Source organism: Narcine bancroftii, chromosome 2 (assembly GCF_036971445.1).
Source record: "Narcine bancroftii isolate sNarBan1 chromosome 2, sNarBan1.hap1, whole genome shotgun sequence".
NCBI classification, from domain to species: Eukaryota; Metazoa; Chordata; class Chondrichthyes; order Torpediniformes; family Narcinidae; genus Narcine; species Narcine bancroftii.
Genome location: NC_091470.1, coordinates 162,699,934 through 162,725,908, shown reverse-complemented (window position 1 = coordinate 162,725,908; position 25,975 = coordinate 162,699,934). Strand labels below are relative to the sequence as shown.

The following is a 25,975-nucleotide window of genomic DNA, read 5'->3' as shown; positions in this document are numbered from 1 at the left end:
TGGTTATATGGTTAATTGTGCGGGCACAGAGGTTTATGGACAAAATGTTGGGCGAGAGCATGAAGATTCAGAAAATAAAACAAAAAATTCCTTATTAAATGAAATTTCCTTTAGTCTACCATAAGGCAGACAGAGATTTGCCATCAGATGAAATTGCCCAGCGCTCCTTATAGTCAAAGAAAGAGAAGCAAAAGACAGTCCCCCCCCCCACCCCCAGGGTCACTGAGTGTTCATGGATTCGCCTCCAGCTCTCCCATAGCTCAACAGCCACGCTCAGTCCAAACCGCTGACAACTAGAGCTCCAGATCCAAACCACTGGCACGATCAGGAAGCCCTCAGCACCCTCTCAATTCCCGGTTCCAAAACCTGGTATCTCTTCAGCCCGTCTCCGGCCAGCCGCCAGCAGTCTGCCACCTGGTGCGAGTCCCTTGACCGCGGTCGTCAGCAGCCCGCAGCCTACTTGGGTTCCTCGCCATGAGTCACCAACAGCCCGTCGCCTGGGTGTTCTTCAGCCTTGGAGGTTGCAAGGTGACCACTGGTCAATGCAGAAGGTTTGGGCCGAATGGCTTGTTGCCTGATGTACAACTCTTATGACATCCTGTGCAAGACTTATGTATTATTTAGACATGTTTAGACAGCACGGTAACAAGCCATTTCAGTCCACAAGTCCGTACCGCCCAATTTACACTCCATTAACCTACACCCCCCCCCCATATGTTTTGAACAGTTGTCAATAGGCCTTTCCGACCATAGGGATTTCAACCCCAATACTCACCCAAACAGGCTTACCGCGGGTGAAATAATCCGCACAACATTTTCAAAATGCAGTGGAATTTTAACTCTGCCTTTTCTTTCTGAAAGGTTTTCCACCAGTTAGCACATGGTTAGAGATCACGAGGTGGAGTGGGGGGGGGGGGGGGGGGTGGAAGGAGCATTGGAAGGGAGGTTACGGGTGTCAAGGGATAGGTGGCCAATCAGAGAACATGGAGCTAGAAACAGGGAGCTGCACAACACTGAGAAAACGAGGTCACTGATGAACTCTGGGGGGAGCGGAGCTGTATAGGGTTGCTCTGACTTCTTGGCTGGCAAGCAAACAATGCTGCTGTAAATGCAACAATCAAAGGGAAGCAGTTTGTTTCTTCTCCTTTAATCAGATGGATGTCCCGAGGCCAGGCAAAGCTCACGAGTTAAGTACCAAAGTCTTTTTAAACTGAGAACAGAAGCCTCTTTAAAATCACAGCACTGACCAGCCTGGGACTGGGATGGTTACCTTCATACAGACAGCAGGTGGGCTGAACTCCCATTTGAGTACCCCCACCCCCATCCCTGGGGACACCTCCACTAGCATACAGCTGTGCCTTTAACGAGACTACTTCCACATCCTCACCTTCAGACCACCTCCGCAAAAGACAGCTGTGGGGCTGATGTTAAGGCCTTTTATGCTCAACATCTGTTACCCATCAAGGAACTTAGGCCACAATGTTCCAGAAATTCGTACAGGTTGGGACTAAAACAGAAGTATTTCAGTTGCCACATAGACTAGGAAGATCCCAAATGGCCTTCCTGGTCCATGCTGGGTTTGGAGGCTTCAAGGAGTACTATAATTTCCTTCAGCAATCACAGATATACAAGAAATCATGTCACACTGAGTTTCAAGTAAAAAAAATTAGGCTGAAGTTTTATTTTGACATTAAACACATTTCAAATGAAGTAGTAATACAGTAAAACCGCTGTTATGCAGAATTCAAGCCACCGGAAGCCTCAAGTAAGCAGCATAAAAATCGCGGATATAGGTTAAAAAATATGGAAGTTTAAAATTGACACGCCTCACCGTTTGTTCACCAATCACGCAACCTGCAATCTCAGGCAACTGGAAAATTAACTTCTTCTTCTTCTTTGGCTTGGCTTCGCGGACGAAGATTTATGGAGGGGGTAAAAGTCCACGTCAGCTGCAGGCTTGTTTGTGGCTGACAAGTCCGATGCGGGACAGGCAGACACGGTTGCAGCGGCTGCAGGGGAAAATTGGTTGGTTGGGGTTTTTCCTCCTTTGCCTTTTGTCAGTGAGGTGGGCTCTGCGGTCTTCAAAGGAGGTTGCTGCCCGCCAAACTGTGAGGCGCCAAGATGCACGGTTTGAGGCGATATCAGCCCACTGGTGGTGGTCAATGTGGCAGGCACCAAGAGATTTCTTTAGGCAGTCCTTGTACCTTTTCTTTGGTGCACCTCTGTCACGGTGGCCAGTGGAGAGCTCGCCATATAACACGATCTTGGGAAGGCGATGGTCCTCCATTCTGGAGACGTGACCCACCCAGCGCAGCTGGATCTTCAGCAGCGTGGACTCGATGCTGTCGACCTCTGCCATCTCGAGTACTTCGACGTTAGGGATGAAAGCGCTCCAATGGATGTTGAGGATGGAGCGGAGACAACGCTGGTGGAAGCGTTCTAGGAGCCGTAGGTGATGCCGGTAGAGGACCCATGATTCGGAGCCGAACAGGAGTGTGGGTATGACAACGGCTCTGTATACGCTTATCTTTGTGAGGTTTTTCAGTTGGTTGTTTTTCCAGACTCTTTTGTGTAGTCTTCCAAAGGCGCTATTTGCCTTGGCGAATTAATTAACTTATCCGGTTATTAAATGCCATAGGATGCTGGAGGTTTTACTGTAATTCATTTGGCATCCTGGTCAAAGTCCAACCAGTAAGATTTTAAAAAATAAGCCCCAAAGGTCACTTAATAAATTGTTGAAACACTAGTGTTAATTCAGCACTCCATCTAAGGGAGTGTCATATGGGCAGTATAGTGCAGTACCTCTGAAGTGTATTCATTATTGCAATGTAACAAGAGCCCACAATCAGGTAACAAACAATGATTTGTTTCCTTTTGGTGGAGTTGATTGAGGTTTAAATGACAGTCAACATGCCAGAGGGAGTGCAGCAAAAGAGTGCAAGGAGATCCATTGTGTTCTTCTGAAAGGATCTTGACTTAATGTTGCACTCAAAACATGACATCACTGACGGTACAAAACTCTGTAATGTACTAGGAGAATGACAGCTGAGATTGAATACACAAACATCTGACTCAGAGGAAACTATGACTCTTTGGGTAAGTGTACCAAAGGAAATAAGGAAAAGATGGTAAACACAATCCAAATTATTGGAAGTACATGTTTGAGGGGCTGAATGAACTATTCCTGGTTCTAGTCCAATTGCTATTTGTGGAAATTTATGAATGCAAGTCTTCCTGCCAGATTTGCCAGAGTCCAGCAATGACTGGGCATCAAAAAGGAGCTTCGAAAGGTTTTTTTTTGCTGTATAAATAAATACTCCTTCTTTGGGTGGAATGAGTTCAGACTAAACGCTGCAACATATTGCCAGCCATGTTCCAAGAGTGGTTGTGTTTGAAATTGTGGTGCTGACACAGCAGAAAGCTGGAGCCTCAAGTGGACAGGAGTAAACTGGAGAGGGAAATAAATGCATTTTTTTAAGGCTTACCTTGGTCTCCGAGAGCTGGCGTTTCAGAAGCTGAAGGGCCTGCTTATGTCCGAGCTCACTGTGCTGCAAAGCCTCATACTGATCCTTCAACTCCCTCTGCAATAAGAAAAAAGGGAATGAGGCTGACTGACACCTGGACTGAGGTCAGTCGGGTGGGGTGCGTGAGACCCTGACCATGGTGCAAATTAAAACAAATCATGAAAGATAAAATAGAAGGTAATGAGGTAGGGATGGTTTTGTTCTTTATTTTGGTAGGAATATATAGGTCAGCACAACATCAAGGGGCGAAAGGCCTGTACTGTGCTGCAGTGTTCTATGTTCTGTGAGTTCATTCTCCCTCCTAACTTCACCATCAGTGAAGTCTAAACACTAAAAGCTGAGGAATTGATCTGACCGAACAGTAAAAGCACATAAATGCTGGAAGACCTCAGCAGGTCTCACTGCATCCAGAGGAGGTGAAGATATATTCCCAAATGTTTTGGGCTTGAGTCCTTGAAGAACAGTAATATTTCTTTACCTCCTATAGATGCTGTAAGACCTGCTAAGTTCTTCCAGCATTTATGTTTTCACTACAATCACAGCGTCTGAAGACATTCATGTTTCACACTACTCCATAGTAGACTGTTAGTTCCTGAAGGTCATAGAATAAGCCTGTTAAAACACAGAATATTCCTGAACTTAGTCGCTGAATTGAGATGTGTCCTTGAACACAAACACAGCATCTACTTTCCTTAATGTACAGCAGACTATTTCCACTCATCAAGGCTATCCCAGCTCACAGAACAATCCCATCCCACATCCCCTTTTCTCCCCATTCTCCCATTTCCCACCACCCATCCCCCCTCCCCCCTCCCCTCCCCCCACTGTCCCACTCTAATCTGCCCAGAAAGGAACCAATACCAAGGGCAAGTTATGGCAGCCAATTACCTACCATCCTGAGCATCTTTGGAATAACAGAGTTACAGGGAGCACATGCAAACCCCAGGGAGAAAGCACTGGAGGTCAGGGCTAAACCGGGGTCGGTGGAGCGATGAGGCCACGACAACACTAGCTGCACCAGTGTGCCCACCCAATAATCAGGGGAAATCTAGTGTCATAAGCTTCTTAAACCACACCAATCACAGAAGATAGAGGAGTTGTTAACCAACGAATGCTGGCTGAGAGGTACAGGAGGATGAAGGATGAATGGAGGGACCGAGCAGGTCAGGCAGCATCCATGAAAGACAACGTTAAAATTATCTCTTGCCTTGAACAGATGCTGCTTGGCTGGCCGAGTTCAGATCTCAGATTATTATAGTACATACACAACATCACTTACAACCCTGAGATTCTTCTTCCTGCAGGCAAGGCAGAATTACCACTTTTTGGTAGTGCAAAAAAAACTGCATGTAAACAAATAAAGAAATATAAACAAACTGACTGTTCAAAAGAAAAATCAATAATGTGCAAAAGTAAAAAAGTCCCTGATTGAGTTTGTCGTTGAGGAGTCTGATGATGGAGGAGGAGCAGCTGTTCCTGAACCTGGTGGTGAGAGTCTTGAGGCACCTGTATCGCTTCCTCCAGTAATTTACGTGTTGCTCCAGTTCAATCTCTCTTGTTTACCATAGCAGGTTAGCAGGTAGGATGGCGTGGTTGGAAGCACCAGGAAGCCAAGAACAGGGAGAAATGGCAGAGAGGGTGAAGGCAGAGTTCAGCACTCAGGTACAGGAAACTCTTCAGGGCAAAGATACTGATTCACCTGGAATATTTTAAAGGCAACTCAACTGCTTTACTCCAGGAAACTGGAATTAATTTTCTAATCGCTCACAGGATGCAAGTGTCACTCTCAAGAAGTTAATGCCCATTCTTAAAGGTAAAAAAAAACACACCCTCAGTGCTGGTAGTTTAACTACTTAATATGAGACAAGCCTCAGTGTAGAGACCAGGTAAGTAATGACATCCTGCAGCACTAAGCTGCTTTCTCATTGAATGACATTTGAGGGAAAGCTCATCTGTAAGCTTACAATCTTTTATCATAGTTTTTTTTGTTCTGAGATTCTATATATTAAGCAAGTAATATAGCCCTCTGTCAAATATTTTCTCCAATAATTGTGTTTCAGGCAATCAAATACAGTTCATTTTATTCAGGCGCCTACCGACACTTTGCTCATACCTTGATGAAGGGTTCAACCCTGAAATGTTGGTTATGTATCTTTACCTTTCCTATATGACGTACACCGTTTGACCTGCTGAGTTTCTCCAGCATTGTAGTTTTACAGCACATTTCAAACTATTCAAACAACTGAATCCTAAGGGGCCACAGTCAAAAAAAGGTTGAAAATAGCTGAGCTGAGCTCAAGAAAGTCAAACCATTCAACAAGTTGTGTGCTTAAATTACCAAATATATTTTGGCTGTCAATGGGTAGAGAAGACTTCACACATTATCTCTCCTGGTTTTGTATCAAACAGTGCAAAAGAATTAAGAGTGCATTTCATGATCTCGGAGTGCTGAGAAGATCAAGATCAGTGCAACTAATGAGATGTGACGACTGCAAAGTGCAGCGAAACAATTGCTACCAACAGCAAAGTGATAATAACTGGAGGCTGTGTTTTGTAGACCACGAGGAGAGGGAGAGATATTTAATTTAATTATACAACATGGTACCAGGCCCTTCCAGCCCATGAGGCCACGCCGCCCAAATATACCCGTGTGACCAAGCTGCTTCTTCCTTTTTCTCCAGGGATGGTCGAGTGGAGCTGTTGCCTCCTAGTACCAGAGACCCGGGTTCAATCCTCCTGGACGGAGGTCACATGGTTTCTCTGTGACCACATGTGTTCCCCTGGAGTGCTCTAGTTTCAAGATTCAAGGTCATTTTATTGTCATGCAACAAAACAGAAAATGCAATATTAGTCTACCATAAGGCGGAAAAAGATACGCTATCTGCAGAAATTGCCCATCGCCCCTTACAGCCAGAGAAAAAAAAAGAGTTCCCCGCCAGGGTCACTGAATTTTTTTAAATTTTAGACATACAGCAGGGCCATTAATGAGTCAATCCTTCATGTTCTACCTCATGTCACAGTGCAATTATTCAGTTTTAAATTTAAATATTACATTTTTTAATTTAAACATAGAACACAGGCCCTTTCCCTGTGATTTTTTTGCAGCCTGGGAGGAAACTGGGAAAAACCCATGCAGTCACAGGGAGAATGTACAAACACCTTACAGACAGGACTGGATTCGAACCCCAGTCCCGATCACCGGTGCTGTAACAGCATTGCGCTAACTGTTGCGCCAACTGTTCCGCCCACAGAATGACCGCGGCTTTGCCTCCAGCACTCCCTCAGCCTGTGGGCGAGGGGTAGAAACTCGAGGGTAGCTGATGAGAATGAGGGGAGAATACAAATGGGTACAAAGAGTGGACTGAAGGGCTCGTTTTGGTGCCCTAGACGACCAGAATGCCATGGAAGTATTTCCCTGCAGTCCAAGAAAAAAAATAATGAGGGATCATTTAGGTTTAGCCGAGAGGGCAGAGGGAGCCCATTTGTTACAGAATCCAAAGCTTCAGCTCACTAACCAGCAAACACCCACTTACACGAATCCTACACTCACTTGTCCCATTTTATTCTGTCCGCGTTCCCATAAATTTGCCCGAATTCTATTGCTCACCTAAACACCAGAGGGGGAATTAAGATTTGGCCATCAACCAACCAGCTCTCTGGTCTTCTAGATGTGGGAGAAAACTGGAGCAGCCGGAGAAACCCCCACAAGTGGTCATGGGGAGAATGTGTGAACTCCACACAGAGACCACAGGAGGTCAACTCTGAGGCCGGCTCGCTGTACGAGCTGCGCCACTGTCAGGGTCATAACTGAGAAGTGACAGCGCTCCCGACGTATGACCTGGAGCAGTGCCAGAATGTCTCGCTATATTTTTTTCCCCCAGGAAAAAACAGTCAAACTTTGGCGTTTCCTATCCTCTCCCCATTCTGGATCAGCTCCGTGGATAACAGATCAAGGTGGGTTTTGACTGACACAGGACATGCCTCAAAGCTACTCAAACCATTAATTCCTTCAAAAGCAGCTGTAATATCATCAAGGGATTAAGAGAAAGTGAGACCCCCCCCCCCTCCCCACCACAAGGTCAGGGTTGGAGTCTCCCCTTCCAAGTAATCGTCACACGATCAGCAGTGCCCAATGCAAAAAGTTCTCACCACACATTCATTTGAACAGATTTGACAGCCTTTCATTTTGCTTTATTAGGAATGCAAAAGTAAGTTTTAAAAAATTAAGAACCAAGACAGGTGTGAAGAAAACACACCTAAAGAGGTTGAGACAGATTCAAATGACACTCTTGAGAAGATTGAACCTGAGAATAAAGCTGACTGCATCAGTCTTGCAGAGTCAGAATGGGCCAAATGGCCTCCTCTTTGGGTCTTTGTGTAGTGCCAACAAACATCTTTTGACAGGATGTCACTGTTGTAGCTCAAGCCAACTTCATTGGATCTTGGACTGTATGGTTCTTTATCTCCCACCACAACCTGGTTTAGTTAGATCAGACCTCACTGCCTGTGTTTTGGAGCTGAAGATTCTCTGTGCTCCTCCAACCTCCTGCATAAAATTCCTGTTCCAGGCAATGGAATTATGTTGAATACACTGAGCAGAATTTTCCCAATGGTTTTGTTTTGGTACCAGGAGAACCTGCTCATGACGCACAAAAGGAATTAAAATCCCATGCAAGAAAGCCTTATGAGTGGAAGAGAGGAACGAGAGGAACGGTGGATGAGACAAATACCCTTCACTAAATGGGAAGGACAAGAGTGAGCTGCTGTGACAGAGGAGGGGTGTGAGGGGAAAGACGAAATAAGTGCCAGTCTTGGGGGGGGGGGGCCGGGGGAGGAGTGGGTGGCAGTGCCCAGGAAAAGAAGAGGGGTGACTGTGGCAGAGGTGGGGAGAGGAGCGCAATGAAGTCGCACAACACAGAACTGTCCAGACAAAGCTTTTTGCCTTGGGCTTTGTGTGATACTCTCAAAGGCAGACTCTCCAGCAACACACTGGATGGCTCCTTGTGTTTGGACAGACTGACCAACCTTTAGGATGTCAGCATGGTGTAGCAAAGGTGCAGTTAGTCAATAGGGTCACCAGGTTGTGACTGCACTCTGCTCCTCAGACTCTAGAACCCTAGAACGCATCGCGGAATTCGGGCACGGATGGTGAATCAGAATTTATTGTCATGAACATGTCACAAAATTTGTTGTTTTGCAGCAGCTTCACAGTGCAAATGTTTATCTAAACCATCTGAGAAAATAAATAAAAATAGTGCAAGAAGAAGCTAAAATAAGGCAGTTGTCTGTGGTTCATTGTTCATTCAGGAATCTGACAGCAAAGGGAAAGAAGCTGTCCTCATGTTGCTGAGTGCTCCTGTACCTTTTTCCCGATGATAGCAGAGTGAAGAGGGCATGGCCTGGGTGATGAGGATAGAGGCTGCTTTCTTAAAACACCGCCTCTTGTAGGTGTCCTCGATGGGGTGAAGTCTGGTGCCTGTGATATCACGGGCTGAGTTAACAACCCTCTGGAGATTTTTCTTGTTCTGAACATTGGCACCTCCATACCAGACAGTGATGCAACCAGTCAGAATGCTCTCCACGGAACATCTGTAGAAGCTTTCAAAATAGGTCCTCGGAGATGTTTAAAGTTCTTGGCCCTCTCCACTCCTGAGCCCTGGATGAGGACTGTGTCGCGTTCTCCTGACTTCCTCCTGAAGTCCACCATCATCTCCTTGGTTTTGCTAACATTGAGCGCAAGGTTAAAGGTGTGACACCACTCAGCTATTTCATCTATCTCCCTCCTGTACACTTCCCCATTGCAGCTTGTAATTCTGCTGATGACCGTGGTGTCATCGGCAAGTTTTTAGAAGACATTTACAAATCCTTAATATCTACCCACATCTCTGCAGCATCTTACTGTGCCCTGAGAGTCTCATTAGTCGATTGGAGGCTACGTACAAATAGCTCACATTACTGTACAATTGCAGCAGTAAGAACAACCTCGTGCTTTGAACAAAAGCAATAGGAGCAGGACTAGGCCAATGTGGCTGTATTGCTTCTGCCTTGACTGAGTGGGTGTGCACTTGTGCTTGACCCATGTGCAACTTTCGCTAAAGGTCTTTTATAAAGGTCAAATAAAAGTCTTTTGTTATAATCAATCTGTGTCTTTTCCAACCTGCTGAACTTGTTCCTCACATCACAGTGGGAGAGTGAACACTTTTCCTCAGCAGTGTCCTACTTCCTGGCCCTCCCACCCTACAGTTTCATCTCCTGACCAATGGGGCTGATGCCATTTTTTTTTAAAAACATCAAAGGTTCACCGAGTCCCGGCTCCCATGATGGAAACGCCCAAAATCAAGCCCTGATGGAGGTTCCAAGGAGGCAGCGGACTGGCACAGGGCACAACAGTGGGAGAACCTTGCGCCCTCACAACGGAGGAGAAACCTGGTGGACCAACATGGGGCATGACAGGCAAGGTCTCACAACTGACTGGGGGCTGCTGGCAAGAGGCTTCCGAGAACCAGGTATCAGGATCAGGAGTCTTGAGGGTGGCAAAGTCAAGCAGGACGCCCAAGAGGGCGGCTCGGGCACTGATGGCCTACCAACCACATCAGGGGTTGGGAACCAAGATGCCCTGATAACATCCTTATGAACATCATTTCTGCACAGAGAACTGCTCAAAATACTCCATTTGTGGTCTCACCAACATCTTGTGCTGCCAAATTCCTGGTAGTCAATGCCCTCACTGCTCCCTGATCACATGCTCCCTGATCACAGGAGGAGAATACCATTCCACTGACTGCCATCACTGCCCCACTTAATGCACCATCAGGCTTAAGGAAATAAAAAATCTTAGCTTGCCTTACTTTAATCTGCTATCCTAAGCCCAGAGTTCATCAAAGCTACCAGCATCACTTCCACCTCAAAGCAGGATTTCTCAAGATAGCCTCTCGACTAGAGACCATTTATTCACTGCTAAGAGTTTTGGAAGGAGAGCCTTATAGAGCATTGGGGCGGGGGCACTGCTGGAGTACTGCATACTATATAAAAGGTGCTCTACAATTGGAGGTTTCTGTGGGAAAGAAGAGTAAACCTGTTTTCAAACCAATGTTTTGTAACAGAATTACACGCTTGAAGCAAATCACATCATTACTGCTTGTCACCAGATGCATCTAGACTATTACGAATAGCACAAGCCCAGTTCAATATATGCACGTCAAGTTTATTGTCATCTGATTGCACAAGTATTACCTGGTGAAACAGCATTCTCCGGTCCTCGGTGCAAAAACACACAGATACACAACCAGACATATGCATGCAAACATGTAATGCAAGGAATACATAGACAGGGTTCATCTGTGCAAATAAATAAACAAGTGTTTTGTCAGTACGAGAGTCTCAGAGGGTCAGTGTGAGCCGTTCCTTTGTTCGTTCAGCATGCTCACTGCCCATGGGAAGAAGCTGTCCCTCAGCCTGGTGGTGCTGGCTCTGATCCTCCTGCATATCTTCCTTGACGGGAGCAGATGAAAGATGCTGTTGATTAAATGCAAGTGAGGTTAAGGAGCAGGGAGAGTAAGCAGTGGGGAGAATGGAGAGAGAGAGAGAGAGAGAGGAGTGGGGCATCAAAGCCAAGTGAAAGACAGAAAAGGAGAGAAAGAGATAGAGAGAGAATAGAGATAGAGAGAGAATAAAGTGAGGGAGAGGGGAGAGAGAAAAGGGTATGGAAATGGCAAAAGAGAGCGCAAGAGAACGTGAACAAGAAACCGAGCACGAGAGAGAAGCACCTATATAAATAAAGTTACAGACCAATTCTTGGAACCTGCAACAACCCCTCCTTTATGTGCTTTTAAAATAGTGGTCACAGCTGAATGCTCACTCAGCTCATTGCTTAAACAGTACACCTCCACAAACACACAATGAGAGAATTATTCCAGTAACAAACACCTGCTTATGGTGTGAAAGCTGGGTCTGAGGAGGAAATTCAGTCACTCAGTTATTTTCCGAAGGTTAGCTTTTTCTTAAATTGGACAGCATATTTTCATCAAAAACTCCCCCCCCTATGATGTTCATTCTGCTCAGATTCAGTCATGTAGGGCAATTTAAGTCCTAGAGCTGTACAGGCCTTTCAACCCAGTGTGTCCACTTACATTTTTACCCATCTACAACAATCCCAACTGCCCAAAATCCATCTATGCATTGTCTATTTCAGGGCATGTCTCTTAAATGCGAGGATTATATCAAACTCCACCACCTCATCTGGCAGGGAGTTCCAGAATCAACCATCTTGTTGAAGATAAAAATCTTCAGATGTCCTTTTAAAATCCTTCTTCGACCCTTAAACCAATCCCTTTTGTTTATAAACAATAGGGGAAAGATTCTAACTATCTATGCCTCCTTTAGTAGCATGCCCTGACAGAGGTATTCTCCACGGCTTCCTTCATTCCAGAGGAAATAAGATCAAACTATCTAATTTCTCCAATCTAAGCAATTTGCTGGTGAATCTTCTGTGCACTCTGTCCAACACAACCACATTCCTTCCATGGAGTAGAAACCAGAAATGCAAGCAATTGGTCCAAGTATAATCTCTGCAGCGTTTGGTGAAGGTACTTCATCTCAGGCTGCATTCTTCCAAGCTCACGCATTGCAAGACACCAAGCTGTTTGTCTAAGGGTCTGATCCTCAGCTAACAGTTATAAATGGGCATTCTCTCAGGGAACCCTGGATCAAAGCCAGGAATATGAACCAGAGTTTATTTTTCTACCTTCCAGCCTCAAGGACCAGAGCCAATTTTAGCATGCCAGCCATCATTCAGTGGGGGCCAAACCAAGCAGCTAATGGAAGATGGGGTCTCTATTACTGCTTCGCATGGATTGGCAATTTTTTTCTTCCTTCCAAAGTCCATGCTCGTCCCACTCATTTCCCTCCTTGTCTCCTCCTACACTGTGGCAAAACTGAGGCCTTTTCTCACCTTATTCCTGGGATGCAGGCATTGCATTGCGGAGGTTGGAATTTAGGGTCTGCAGATGGCGAGGTCAGGTGCCCAGACCCAAAACGTTGATTAGCCTTTTCGTCCTGGGGATGCTGCATGACCTGCTGGTTTCTCTGGTATGTCTGTGTATCACAGATTCTGGAATGTGCCTCAAGAAAAGAATCACCAACCTGAGTCGTTAGCTGTCGTATTTCCTTCCATGGATGCTGCCTGACCTGCCAAGATCCTCCACCATTTATGCCAGGTCCGTGATTACAGCCCTCATGCTGGTGGTGAGGATCTCCCTTCTTTCACCATGTAAGTGAAGGTTTTCCCGTTATGCTGTCAATGTGGCAGTGCAACAACAAAACGTACCGGGGTCATAGGTGAATTGGGGCCGTGGGCCAAAAGGGCCCGTTCAATCTAATTTGAGCAGCAAAGACTTGGGAGAGACAACAGTCCCGATGGCGGTAACTTTGGACGGCTCCTTCAGGATATGGAATTTCCATTCAATGGCTGCTTATATTTTGCCAAACAGGTAAATTCTGGGATTGGGAGATGCCATCGAAGAAGCCTTGGCAAATTGGTGCAATGTTTAGATGTGGCTGATAACTGGCAAGTAAACGTTCAGCCCACATACATGCTGGGAAATCACCACTTATAGAATGGACTGCAGCAATTCACCAAGACTCCAGCAACTCAGTGCCCCGACAAGCTGGAAGGACAAGAGTGACAAAAGCATGGGAACATCTGCCATCTGCAGGTTGCCCTCAAAGCTGCACACCACCCAGACTTGGAAATATATCACCACTCTTTCATCTTCGCTTGGCCAAAGTCCTGGAACTCCCTCCCTAACAGCTTTGCGGCTATACCAACATCTCAGGGATCCCAGAAGTTCAAGAAGACATCAGCCCTTTTTACACAGCCCCTTCAAGGCAGGAATATTGCGCCTTTATTGCACCACTCCCTCCTGTGTAAAAGGTACAAACACGGAATGGTGGGGGTGGGGGGGGCGGGAAGTCATTGTAGTCCCTCCCGTCCTTAAACCGGCAGTGGAGGTAGTCACAGCGCCGAATCGCATTATGTCGGCGTTGTTTGGTTCAGTGTAAAAAATGAGGTACGATTCAAACAATGGTCTTCAAACATTTTCTTTCCATCTTAAGCAATCCCTTACTAATCACAGAGCACCTATGGCATAGGAAATACTTAAAATGGTATGTGAGTGGAAAGAAAAAGGTTGAGAACCACTGGATTAGATGAAGAGCTCAAGTTCAACAATCCTGAGCCACAGTGTCAGAGAATTTTAGATTTAGGGCATAAGCCACTGAAAACATGAATGATGTCAGCGGTCATGTGATGAAACTCAAGGCTGCATTGTAATCCAGAACTGGAGGAGTATATTGTGAATCTGGAGGCGTGAGAGATATGAAAGTGCCGCTGGGAATTGTAAAAAGGTCTGAGTACAAGATGGGACACAGGTAAAGGTGACCTTGTGCTTACATAGAGTACATGAATGTCAGGACTGTATCAGAATGTTAAGTCTGGGTGTATCAAAAGGATTGAATGAGGGTTTCAAGGGATGAATAGAAGCGTATCTGGAATTAAATGCTGTACCAAATGGTTTTAAATTATATGGATGCCAACCACAAGCCCAACCCAAGAGTTTGGTATTGGACCCAAAATTGTGAAAACCCAAGACAGATGACTGGGAAAGGAAAGGAATCAGTGGATGAAGTGAACCAAGAAAGTCTGCAGACACTGTGATTTTACTGAACATATAAAAGTGCTGGAGAAACTCAGCTGGTCCCACTGCGTTCAGAAAAGGCAAAGACACATAACCAACGTTTCACACCTGCGTCCTTCGTCAAGGTTTCCCCAGCACTTTTGTGCATTAATCAGTAGATATAAGATTGTTTTGGGTGGGACTCAGAGACACCAGAGTTGGCCTTCCCTTTAATTATATCATACAGCCACAACAGTCAACTCCGTAATGACCAGGGGAAGGTACCATGCCCAACACACATCCTCTCGCAATATTTCCACCTGCACTCGTAGCACGAAATCTCATGTTTGACGAATAGGAGCACCTGAAAAATGGTTCCAAGTCACTTCAGTCAAACAATAGTCGGCTTGACATCTGTTCTCCTTGAAGGCCACTTTACTCTGGCATTGGAAGGATGCAGCGGGTAGACTGCAGATGGTGAGAAGAGAGAAAAATTGTGCAAAAGTCAGGAACTAAGGAGAGAACTATTCTTCCAAGAGGCTATTTACAAAATGTTTTATTGTCTCCCAGCTCATTCTTTAATCTACAGATTGTGGGCTAATTTAAGATTTAAAACACATAAAGGGGCGAGGGAAACAATTTGTACTTGTGCCTTTTATTGATGCCAGCAAAGGTGGTAAATAAGATGCAGCCTTTTAAGGAAAACCTCTAGAATGTAATGCACAATGTATTCTGTTAACGTGGATCTGGGTCTTTAAGACGACAAAGTCAAATTAATTCTGAGTAACCAACTAAACAAGTTCACTCTGAAAGATTAGTTGCTGCTTAGACCAGGAATCAAAACCTTGGCTCCCATTGTGGGTGCATCAGTGCTGTAGACACCAAATTTTAGAATCTTCCAACATCCAAATGGCTTTGCACAGTTAATCGCTATAATACAAAGGACCCTCAGAATCAGAATTTATTGTGATGAACAAGTCACAAACTTCTTTGTTTTGTGGCAACATCACAGTGCAAACCACCTTTACAAAAAATGAATAAAAATAATGCATGAAAAGTCAAAATAAGGCAATGTCTTTGGTTCATTGATCATTCAGGAATGTGATGGCAGCAGGGAAGAAGCTGTCTTGGTGCCGCTGAGTGCTCGTCTTTAGGCTCCTGCACCTTTTTGCCGACAGTAGCAGAGTGAAGGCGCCTGGGTGCTGGGGGTCCTTGAGAATAGAGGCTGCTTGTTTAAGCCACTGCCTCTTGAAGAAGTCCTCAATGGAGGTCATCAACGATGGAGTATGGCGTAAGAAGTTAGACAATCGGGAAGTTTTTGCAGGCATACAGTTTGTGCAATGCTGTACTGATTGATGGAGAGAGGTTGTGTCTTGTGCAGATCACATTGGATATTACTGAGCACCACACTTTTACACAGTACAATCCAAGTATCACGAGCTCTGCAATAATGCCATCTCCCATTGGCTTTCCAAATCATACACATTTTTTGACTCCCAATATAAGTTTTTCAAAATTCCACCAGGATGCTGTAAGAATAAACACTGTGGATTGATGGGACCCTTGCATTTCTAACCATTTTTGACCATTGGGGTATGACAAACTGAAGCTCGTGCCGCCAGACTGACGTCAAAACCAAGTGTTTCAATGGGGCCTGAGAATGCTGCTGGTACACCAGCCGCCAGCAGGCTCCGGTGGTTACTCTCTCTGACTTCACTCCTTGCATTAACTCCTGAAGACATTTCCAAACCCAAAAATATTGCTGCCGGGATCAGCTAGTAAAGTCAAGGGGAAGTTTTCCCCTCTACTAAAGGATAAGCTCATGTATCTGGCAGGCAGTGCGATTCTCTAAAACATCCCGAGTGACACCTTGATTCATTAACCCCATGCAAATTAGAACACCTGTTGAGTTTTATGGCCAATATTAAAAGAACTTTCCTGCAAGGTTACTTCAATTTTGGACCAGTCCCATATCTAATAAGCATTGGCTTGGAAACCCCTCCAAACCCTTGATTAATATTTCTGGTATTACAATCCATCTCTGAGCACATGGCAAACCCTACATGTGAGAAATGGAAGCGCCAGGTTATGAAGAGAGAGGGGAATGGACTAAGAGATTTACCGCACCATCAACTTCTCACTAAAACAAAAGCAGGTGCTGGAGACTCTCAGTGCAGAAACAAACAAGCTTGACATTTCAGTTTGCAGAAAATCAGTCTTACATAAACACTGCAGGCAGTTTTGAATACAAGACATGATTTGAGGTAAACAAGAGATCCTGCAGATGGTGGGGTGTGGTGAAGTGTTGGAGGAACTCAACAAATCATGTAGCATCCATTGGAAATAAAAGGTCATCAGCATTTTGGGCCTAAGCCCTTCATCAGGAGTGTTGAAGTCAGGTCGAGGCTTTGGGGGAGGGGGAGGGGGGGGGGGCGCCAAAGCCCCATGTTATTTTATTTCTTGCACCATCCTTCAGGTAAGCTATATTGCCTGTATCAATGTATTCACACAGAGTTAAAACACCAAGTTAGAGTCATCAAACATCGTCATCCAGAGATCTCTGCAAGAAGCCATTTCTTTCACATTCATTTGCTGAAAAAAATTAAGATTATGCAAAAAAAAGTTGCTCCATTCTTAAACCACCCTCGTATCTAGTGTTTACCTCAATCCCCCCCCCCATCAATCTTGGAAGTTGGGACGCACAAATGAGAAGCAGAAAATATTTAATTTACATGTATATAATAAAATGTGAGTGCAATTTTCCAAATTACGGGCAGCAAACAAGGTTCAAAGCATATATTCCAGCAGGTGTTACTTTGTTCCATATGTTGCTGGCTCAGTGCCAAAATTCAATTTGAAAGAAGTTTCTTCTCAAATGGCTCCTCCAGCCCCCTTAGACTCATTGATCCCCTGAAGAGCTTATTTTACATCATATCACCCAGCTTGGAATTAATTGACAGTCCTCCAAACTACTCTGGCTTTAAGTTGGAAACCCAGGAACAGAAGATGTTGGAATGCCTAAATCAGGGCGCTGCTCCTTGATCATGAGAGGAAAGCAAAAAGGGGTTGAAGCAGGATGAGGGAAGGAAGGCCAGAGAGATACTTTCAGATACGCCTGTGGCCTTGGGGGAGCTGGTGGGCTCCTCCACGAGAGGGTGTCCAGTTGCTCTGCTTTGTCATCGACTATAACTGAATCAACGCTGTACGGTTCAGAAACCACAAAATCACAAGACAAAGGAACAGAACCCGGCCACTAGACCCATCTAGTCTGTTCCGTAAAACTACACTAACCTCCTCTACACTAGTTCCAATTTCTGGCCTTTGTCCCATATCCCTTGATGCTCTCACTAATGAGATACTTGTCTATTTCTTGTTTAAATTCTCCCAGTGATCTCGCTTCCACTGGTGTATGCGGCAGCGAGTTCCACAGATCCACGACCCTCTGGCTAAAGAAGTTCTTCCTAATCTCTGTTTTATATGGATAACCTCTAATTTTCAGACTATGACCCCTTGTCCTTGATTCACCCACCAAGGGAAACATCTTACCTGCATCCATCCAAAATACGAAATACCTCTATGAGATCTCCTCTCACTCTCCTATACTCCAATGAATACAACCCAAGAGCTGCAAAACACTCCTCATAAGTTAGCCCTTGCATTCCGGGAATTATCCTAGTAAATCTCCTCTGCACCTTCTCCAAACTGACCCTAGGGCTCACGTCAAACCAATCGAAAACCGGACAGATTTGGGAGATTATAAGAAAATGTGAAAATACAATTACATTTATGAATCTGTGGGAGGAACACTGAGGGTTCAATGAACGCCACACGGCCTGGTGTTTCATTCTGCTCTAATAGAAGTTCACGCAAACACGGAAATCAATCAAGGACGGGTTTAGCTTTGGTGACAACGCTGTCAATGAATGGGTCAGCAATTCACCACAAAGGTTTGCACTGGAGGGGTACTAGATAGTGGCTTTAGCCATGCAGCATCCCCTCAGCAAATTGCAGTACCATGGGCAACTCCACGGCACCAGAGTACCATGGGCAACTGAATGGCACCACAGTACCCTGGGCAACTCAATGGCACCACAGTACCCTGGGCAACTCCATGACACCAGAGTACAATGGGCCACTCAATGGCACCAAAAAAACCATGGCAACTCAAGGGTAATGGAAGAATTAAGCCACTGAAGTTAGAATTCGAGGGCCAAACCCATCGGGACCATTGCCTGAAGAGGGCGCACAAAATCAGTGAACCGGTGCGGACTCGAAAGGCCAACATGGCCTGTTTCCACTCCGTAAATGGTTATATGGTTATGGTTAATGGCACCACAGTGCCATAAATAATTCTGTGGAACCATGATGCCATAGGCCACTCAGTGGCACACAGTGCCATGGGCAACTCAATGGCACCACAGTACTATGGACAACTCAGTGGCACTACAGTACAGGTACTGTCTCAGTGCCAGCAAGCCAGTCGGGTTCAATCCCAACCTTGACTGCTATTTGTTTGCTATTTGAATGTGTGAGATTCCACTTACTGTTTCTTCCCACATTCCAAAATCATGTTAGTTTTTAGGTTAAATGGCTGTTGTACATTATAGTAGGGGTCAAAAAGGGAGGAGGGGAGGGTTTAGTCAAGTCAAATTTATTATCATCTAATTGCACATCTAACAAAACAATGTTTTCCAGTCTCTGTGAAAAATGCGCAGACACACAACTAGACTTAACACTCATACTGACACACAATACATATGTAGGACTAGAATTTATATACATAAATAAATAAATATTGTTTAGTACATATGAGAAAGTCTCATATGGTTAGTGTGAGCAGTTCCTTTGGGCATTCAGCATTCTCACTGCCCGTGGGAAGAAGCTGTTCCTCAGCCTGGCAGGTGCTGGCTTTGATACTCCTGTATCTGATGGTAGCAGCTGAAAGATGCTGTTTGCAGGGTGGAAGGTGCCCGCTATAGACAATAATCCCAGTAGATCACGTTGATGGAGGGGAGGAAGACTCCAGTGATCCTCTCTCACACTGTTAGGGTCCTGTGGATTGACCTCCGATCCATATCTCTATAGCTATCCTTCCACATTGTGATGCAGCCGGCCAGGACGTTCCTGTGGAATGTTGATAAGATGGTATCTGGTAACTTCAGTCTTCTCAGGAAGTCCAGTCGCTGTTGCATCTTCCTGACAAGTGAGGAGATGTTGAGTGGCCATGATCGGTCACTAGTTAAGTGAACTCCAAAGAATTTGGTGCTCTCCACTCTCTCCACTGCAGACTTATTGATGTGTAGTGGAGGGTGACATGCAGAAGAATAGATTACAAAGAAAGAAATAAGGAATGGGATTGATTGGGGAGCCGGCTTGATGAGACAAACTACCTCATCTGACAATGTTATAAATTATAACATTGGGATAGAAAGAAAAAAGCACAAACTGAAGAATTTGTAATGAACCTCTTGGATGTTACTCATGAGTGGTGAAGATTGATGTGAAATTGGATTAAAACAAAAAAAAAGGATGGGTCTAATACACCTGGCACTTTCCCAATTTGCCCATGACTGTCCTTTGGGCTGTGACTCATGCTAGACTATGGGAGCATTCTTCAAGAATTAGAAAAACATTGGAGATATGATTAAGCCTTGATCACCATGGCACAGAAAGGAATCTCAAAGTTCAAAATACAATTTTATCGTGTAACTACACACATACAACCCTGAACTTTTTTTTTCCTGCAGGCCAGGCCATGTTTTCTACTTATTGGTAACTGTAACTGTTGTCAAGAAGAAAGACACATACAGTCCATGCTGTTTGCCAAGAAATCCAGCCGGTCACATGTCCCGAAGTCCTGTAAACTGACTTTCCTTGTACATCTGACCAACCCCCATCAGAAGGCCTCAACTGCCCATTCCCACCACATTTACAGGCAGGTCATTTCAACATTCTCTGTAAAAATATCTACCCCCTGCTCCTTTCACCCAGCTTTTTAACTTTGTGTTAAATAAAAACAGGTGTTTTTTAATGCGGTTATCATCCTACAGAATCCAAAGGAATATCCTCCTTTGCTGTCTCACAATCAACTTGCAGTGAAAGGAGCCAAGGTGGGAGAATCCTAGCTCTTGCTCTCTTCACCTGCTGGCCTACAGAGCAGCAGAATGCTTTAGGCCAGGGATGGCCAAAAGTGGAGCACTGCACCCTAGTGATAATACTGTAATAAAAAAGTAAGCCCACTCATGCAAAAAAGTATTAACCAAAAACCCATTTGTAGAAAAAGAAACCTGTAATAGGAATTCAAGTAGCTTAGAGCAAGGAATGAGGAAAAGCTTAGCAATTACTTTTAGCGATTTTATTATCCCGTGCACATCTTTTGGTGTAAATGTTATCTTCTTTCACCTTAATCTGTTTTCAATTTTTTTTAAATGTTCAATGAGTCAAACTAGGAAAGACAGACTTTTGTCGGGCAGTCATTCCATAACTGTTCAATGCACGGTTGATGCTTAATCCTGAGGCGCCAGGCGTCTGCACCAGCAGTGCGTCGCAAGCTTCTGCCAGTCAGATTACAGTTGGCACTCGTGCGCCACGGAGTTGTTTTTATATTAAATCAATATATCGTAAAAATGCTAAATATGCTGACATTAACATGCTTTTACAAGAATTGAATGGGGGGTACAAGAGTTGTACGGCGCTTCTGAAAAAATTGACGCATGGAATGTAAAAGGCTGGCCACCCCTGTTTTAAGGACTTGTTTTACAGCATCGAAACAGGCCCTTCGGCCCAATGTGCATGCCAACCACCTTGTCCAACCAAGCTAGTCCCTGTATTTGGCTCAAATCCCTCTGTACCCTTCCTGTTTAAGGTCTTGTACCACCTCAGCTGAGCGCTGGGTAGGAATACATGAACAAAGACCACCCACGTTTGGATGAGACTGACAGCAGGCTCCGAAAGTGGCACTCATTGCATCACCCAAAGTCAGACATCCAAAGGATGAGCGGCAGGACATTGTGCTCCATCTTGAAAGTACTGATCAAATTCTGAACAGATTTCAGATTTATTGCCAGAGTGCATGGACGGCATCACAACAACCCTAGAGATTCTTCTTCCTGCAGGCGAGGCAGAATTACCACTTATCGGCAATGCAAAAAAACAAAACTTAAACAAATAAAGAAATGTCAACAAACTGACTGTGCAATACAGAGAGAGAAAACAATCAATAAAGTGCAAAAGTAAGAGTCCTTAAATGAGTTTGTTGTTGAGGGGTCTGATGGTGGAAGGGGGAGCAGCTATTCCTAAACCGGCTGGTGCGAATCTTGTGGCACCGACGCCTCTTTCCTGATGGTAGCATGTGTTGGGTGGCGTGGATCTCTGATGATCGCTGCTGCTCTCTGACGACGACAATGAGGTTAATTATCCGCATTTAACATCAACAAATTTCCCTCAAAACTTTAAGGACAGAAACCATCGACAACGTTTGTCTTGGGCTATGATGTCTTCAACTGAAAGCCCTCAGCAAAATTACCAGCGAGACAGAATAGGCAATGGAAGGAGGAGAAAAACAAAGCAGTATGTGATTTCTTTGGCTTTGAGGGTTTAGTAGCTAAAATGACTTGCCTCACATCTTTTTGAAATAGAATTATACCTCCAACGCTTAGTTATTTCTGGCTTTTGTAGCTGCTTGGGTTTCAAGTCAAGATTTATGACCATCAATAATTCAAGGCTGGACAGATATTCTATGTTGCAGCAAATCTCAAAAGGCTGCTGCATTATTAACTCTCCCTGGTTTCTGGAACAGAATGCAGACCAACTGTGGCTCAATCACTTCTGATTCTTGGCCAAGCAAATGCAGATAGAGGGTCAGCAATAACACAGCTGTGTTTTAACTGCAACCCAGGGCTGCCAACACAATGAAAATCCTCAGGGTGAGATTTTCAATTACATGTCATATTCCTCACGCTGAAAATGTTCAGATGGTCAAAAGTGAGTGTGTGATGTGGGCTACAAGGCACGAGAAAGTGGCATGTCCTTGTTTTTGCGTTGGTTCTAGAAAGGACCCAGTGATACATTGAGAAAGCACGAAGATAGACCATCCAGCCCCACATATCTGCACCAGACTAATCCAAATGGTCCTATTCTCCTTCAAACAGTTCTTTTTTTAAGTAGATACCCAATTCCATTTGAAAACCAGGGCACACTTCTAGAACTCTTTCAGGCAGCACTTAGTTCACAACAAGTGCCACGTAAAGATCAGCTCTTTTCCAGTTCTTTTGATGATAAAAGCAGCCGGAAATATGAACCTCGGCCCAATGCATCCTCTGATAAACTCAGAGACACTGAAGCTGAACCAAGCACTGCTGGTGAACAGCTAAGCCAAGCCCTGGTTAGACTTCACCTGTCATTCTGCAAGCCCCTCTAGTTCAAGTTCAAGCTTATTGACATCTGATTGTACGTATAGAACCCCAGCAAAACAGCGTCTCTTCAGGCCACGGTGCTCAAACGAAAATACACGGTACATAAAGATCACACAAATAAATCAAAAATAAATGTTTGCAATGATGGTCACGGTTACAGGATACTGTTCATCAGTCTCCCATCCTGTGGGAAGAAGCTATTCCCCAGCCTGGGAGTCCTGCACCTCTACCTTCAGTGGACTAAAGATACTGCCTGCTGGATGCTAGGATCTTCTCTAATTTCTTGGCCCCTATTTAGTCAACGTTCCCAGATAAATATCATATATAGACGGAAGGGGGATGCTAGTGAAATCTTATGGGGATTACATTAGCCGTGGAGGATATCCACTACAAATTTAAGAAACTGTATCTGGGCTATAAGGATTTAATTTGAAGCAAAGGGTATAGAAACTAAGGTCATTTAACCCAGAATTTAAGTGTTGAATATTTAATCTACAAAACCTTACAGTATATAGACTTAAAATTATGCTTTTGTATTGGAGAATGGAGGTCGGAGGTCCAAGCACTTTCCAGGAACAGAATTAGGAAACTTACAAGGCAGGCAGTGCAAAATTTGAGCAATGAACTAAATGAGTTAAATGGAGGACCAGGAATTTCCCCCAGGGAAACCACAGAGCAATAGTGAATTGCTGAAAGCCAGACAAAAAAATAAAGGAACATGAAGACAAAAAGAAGCCAAGGGATGTTGATCTCAAGGTGCCAGCCAGTCAAGGCGATTGGATGCCATCATCTAATCATTGTGTCTGATGTGCCAAGGTTACTACACACCACACCAAGTGGCTGTCAGGGACTTTCCCAATAAACTGTCCTGTTTCAACATTGAATTACAGAATATTCTGGCATTGTTTTGCTCAGATTCAAAGAACAAAAACTTCTGAAATTTACCTCAACTCCATTCTTTCTCCCCTGGCCCAGGCCCTCCCTTTCTACATCCAAGATATGCCCGCCATCTCTTCAATGCTTTCTGTGAAATTTATATTGACTGAACACAAATTTTCCAACCTTAATTAAGAAGTAAGCAGAATAATTAAAGAGCCATACGTCCAACTTAAACCCCAGGTGGAGGATGCATATTGGTAGTGTAGCAATGCCAAAATTTGATTGAGATCCATATTTATAGGGCAGCAAGTACTTTGAACTCTCTAAAGGCTCTTTCAGATGGCCTCCTGACAGCCACATTCAGGTAAGATATGTGGCTTTACATCGGGGTATTCTGGCCACCTGAAAGAGGCTTAAGATAAAGTTCAATCTACTTGGGTTTGCCAATAAAACAAGAGTGAGGTTCATTATTTGATACCAGGAATCTCCCATTGCCAAAGTTCAGATTTATTGCAAGAGTACATACAGGACATCCCATATAACCCTGAGATTTTATTTTCCTGCGGGTGAGGGAGAATTACCTCTTATTGGTAGTGCAAAAAAGAACTCTACTCAACGTCCTCATGTAAAACATTTAAAGAAATGTAAACAAACTGACTGTGCAAAGCACAGAGAAAAGCAAATTAATTGAGTACAAAAATAAGAGTCCTTAAATGAGTCCCACTGAGTTTGTTGTTGAGGAGTTCAATGTGGAGGGGGATCAGCTACTCCTGAACCTGGTGGAGCGAGTTTTGCGGCTCCTATAACTCGTATCTATGGTTCAGCATCAGTACGCGATTAAACATTCAGTTCAGTAAAAGTTAATTGAGCATTTCTCCAACTTCCTATCCTAAAGAGTCCTTTTCTGAGATTTACCAGTGGAGATTAAAATGTATATTTATTTCTTATTGTCACTGAGATTCAGTGAGAATTTTTATTTTGTGTACCATTCAAAGGCAAGCAAAGAGTCGGCACTATTTAATAATAGCAAAGAAATGAAATCCCTTCAGACACCGTGATTGGCAGGGACGAAGTGGTTCCTGCCACTTTGTCATTAGCACGTTGAATAGTGGTTATTAAGTGGAGTGAGAAGATTGTACGGAAAGGATAAAAAGCAAAACAAGCAGGGGGGGGGGGGGGGTAAAAAAAATTAGTGATAGCAAATGTCAAGAAAGTTGGGCCAGAGTTCAAAAGCTGTTCATTTACATTTAACACAACCCTTCAATTTTAGGCTCCATTTCTGGACTACTCATTAAAACACTGCACTGTGCTGCAGATTGTCGACGTTAAATTGAAGCCCCAACTGTCTACGCAGGCAGAAAAAAAATAAAATTTACCGAGGAGCTGATATTCACGTTAAGCTAAAACTCTGCTGCTTGCACCTGATTCGTGTCTCCTGTCCCCTTCATAATCGTGAGTCCATCTAAAAGCCTCATAAACAGGACTACAGATCAAGATTAATTTATTGTCATGTAATAAAACAGACAAAAATTCGATATCAGGAAAAATTACCTGGTGTCCCTTACAGTCAAAGAGAAAGAAGCAAAAGAGAATCCATTCAGTGTCACTGAATGCCCATGGATTCACCTCCGGTACTCCCCCAGCCACACAGACTTCAGTCCAAGTCATCGGCAACCTGAGCTCCAGATGCACACCTCTGGTATGATCAGAAAGCCTCCAGCACCCTCACGCATCCTGGTTCCGATACCTGGTACCCCTTCAGCCAGTCTCCAGCAGGCCGTTGCCTGGTGTGAGTCCCTCAACCACAGTTGCCAGCAGCTCGAAACCTTTGTGAGCTCCTCGCCTCGATTCACCAACAGCTGCTGCCTGTGTGTTCTTCGGCCTCAGAGCTCCTCGCTGGTCCGTCACTGTGGTCACCGTCAATGGGTCGTCTCCTCTGTTTCTCCTTCTCAAACAAGGGGTGGGTCTCCCCAATCTCCCTGCATCAGTCCTCTACTTCCCCAGAGTCTGAAACCCCTCGTGGCCACTGCCATTCGTAAGCGTCGGAGCCTTCAGCCCAGGATCCCAGGGTCACAGGATTTTAAAATAAACCACCTTTAACAGGCCATTTAAAACCTGTACGGAGCCAATGGCATTCGGACTGGGTAGTTGGACCCCGCGGGGGAGAGTAGTGTCTCCACTCCCAGCACTCCATGGGTCCACAGGCAACGCTGCCATTACTGCAGTGCCAGCAAGACCGCCATTTAGTATCTGTTTCCATCACTACTCCTGGCAGCCTGTGCAGGTACGTACCTATCAGTCTCTGTAAGAAAAAGAACTTGCCCTGCACATCTTCTTTAAATTTCCCCATCCCCCCCTTCCACCCCACTTTCAACTCGTATTCATAAATCAAGATTAAAGTGTGAATTTGATTTAGGTAGAACAATAGATCAAGATGATTGGAGAATGTTATGTAAAGATAATGTGACTAAAATTATGAATGTAA

At 44.6% G+C, this 25,975-nt stretch overlaps 1 protein-coding gene across 1 annotated transcript in view; it reads right to left on the bottom strand.

The window, feature by feature from the left end:
* trim62.1 (tripartite motif containing 62, tandem duplicate 1) overlaps nt 1-25,975 on the bottom strand; it is a 120,976-nt gene that overhangs the window by 24,957 nt on the left and 70,044 nt on the right. Inside the window, exon 2 of the mRNA XM_069919006.1 lies at nt 3,486-3,581. Coding sequence (XP_069775107.1) covers nt 3,486-3,581 — 96 coding nt within the window. The remainder of the gene's footprint in view (nt 1-3,485; nt 3,582-25,975) is intronic.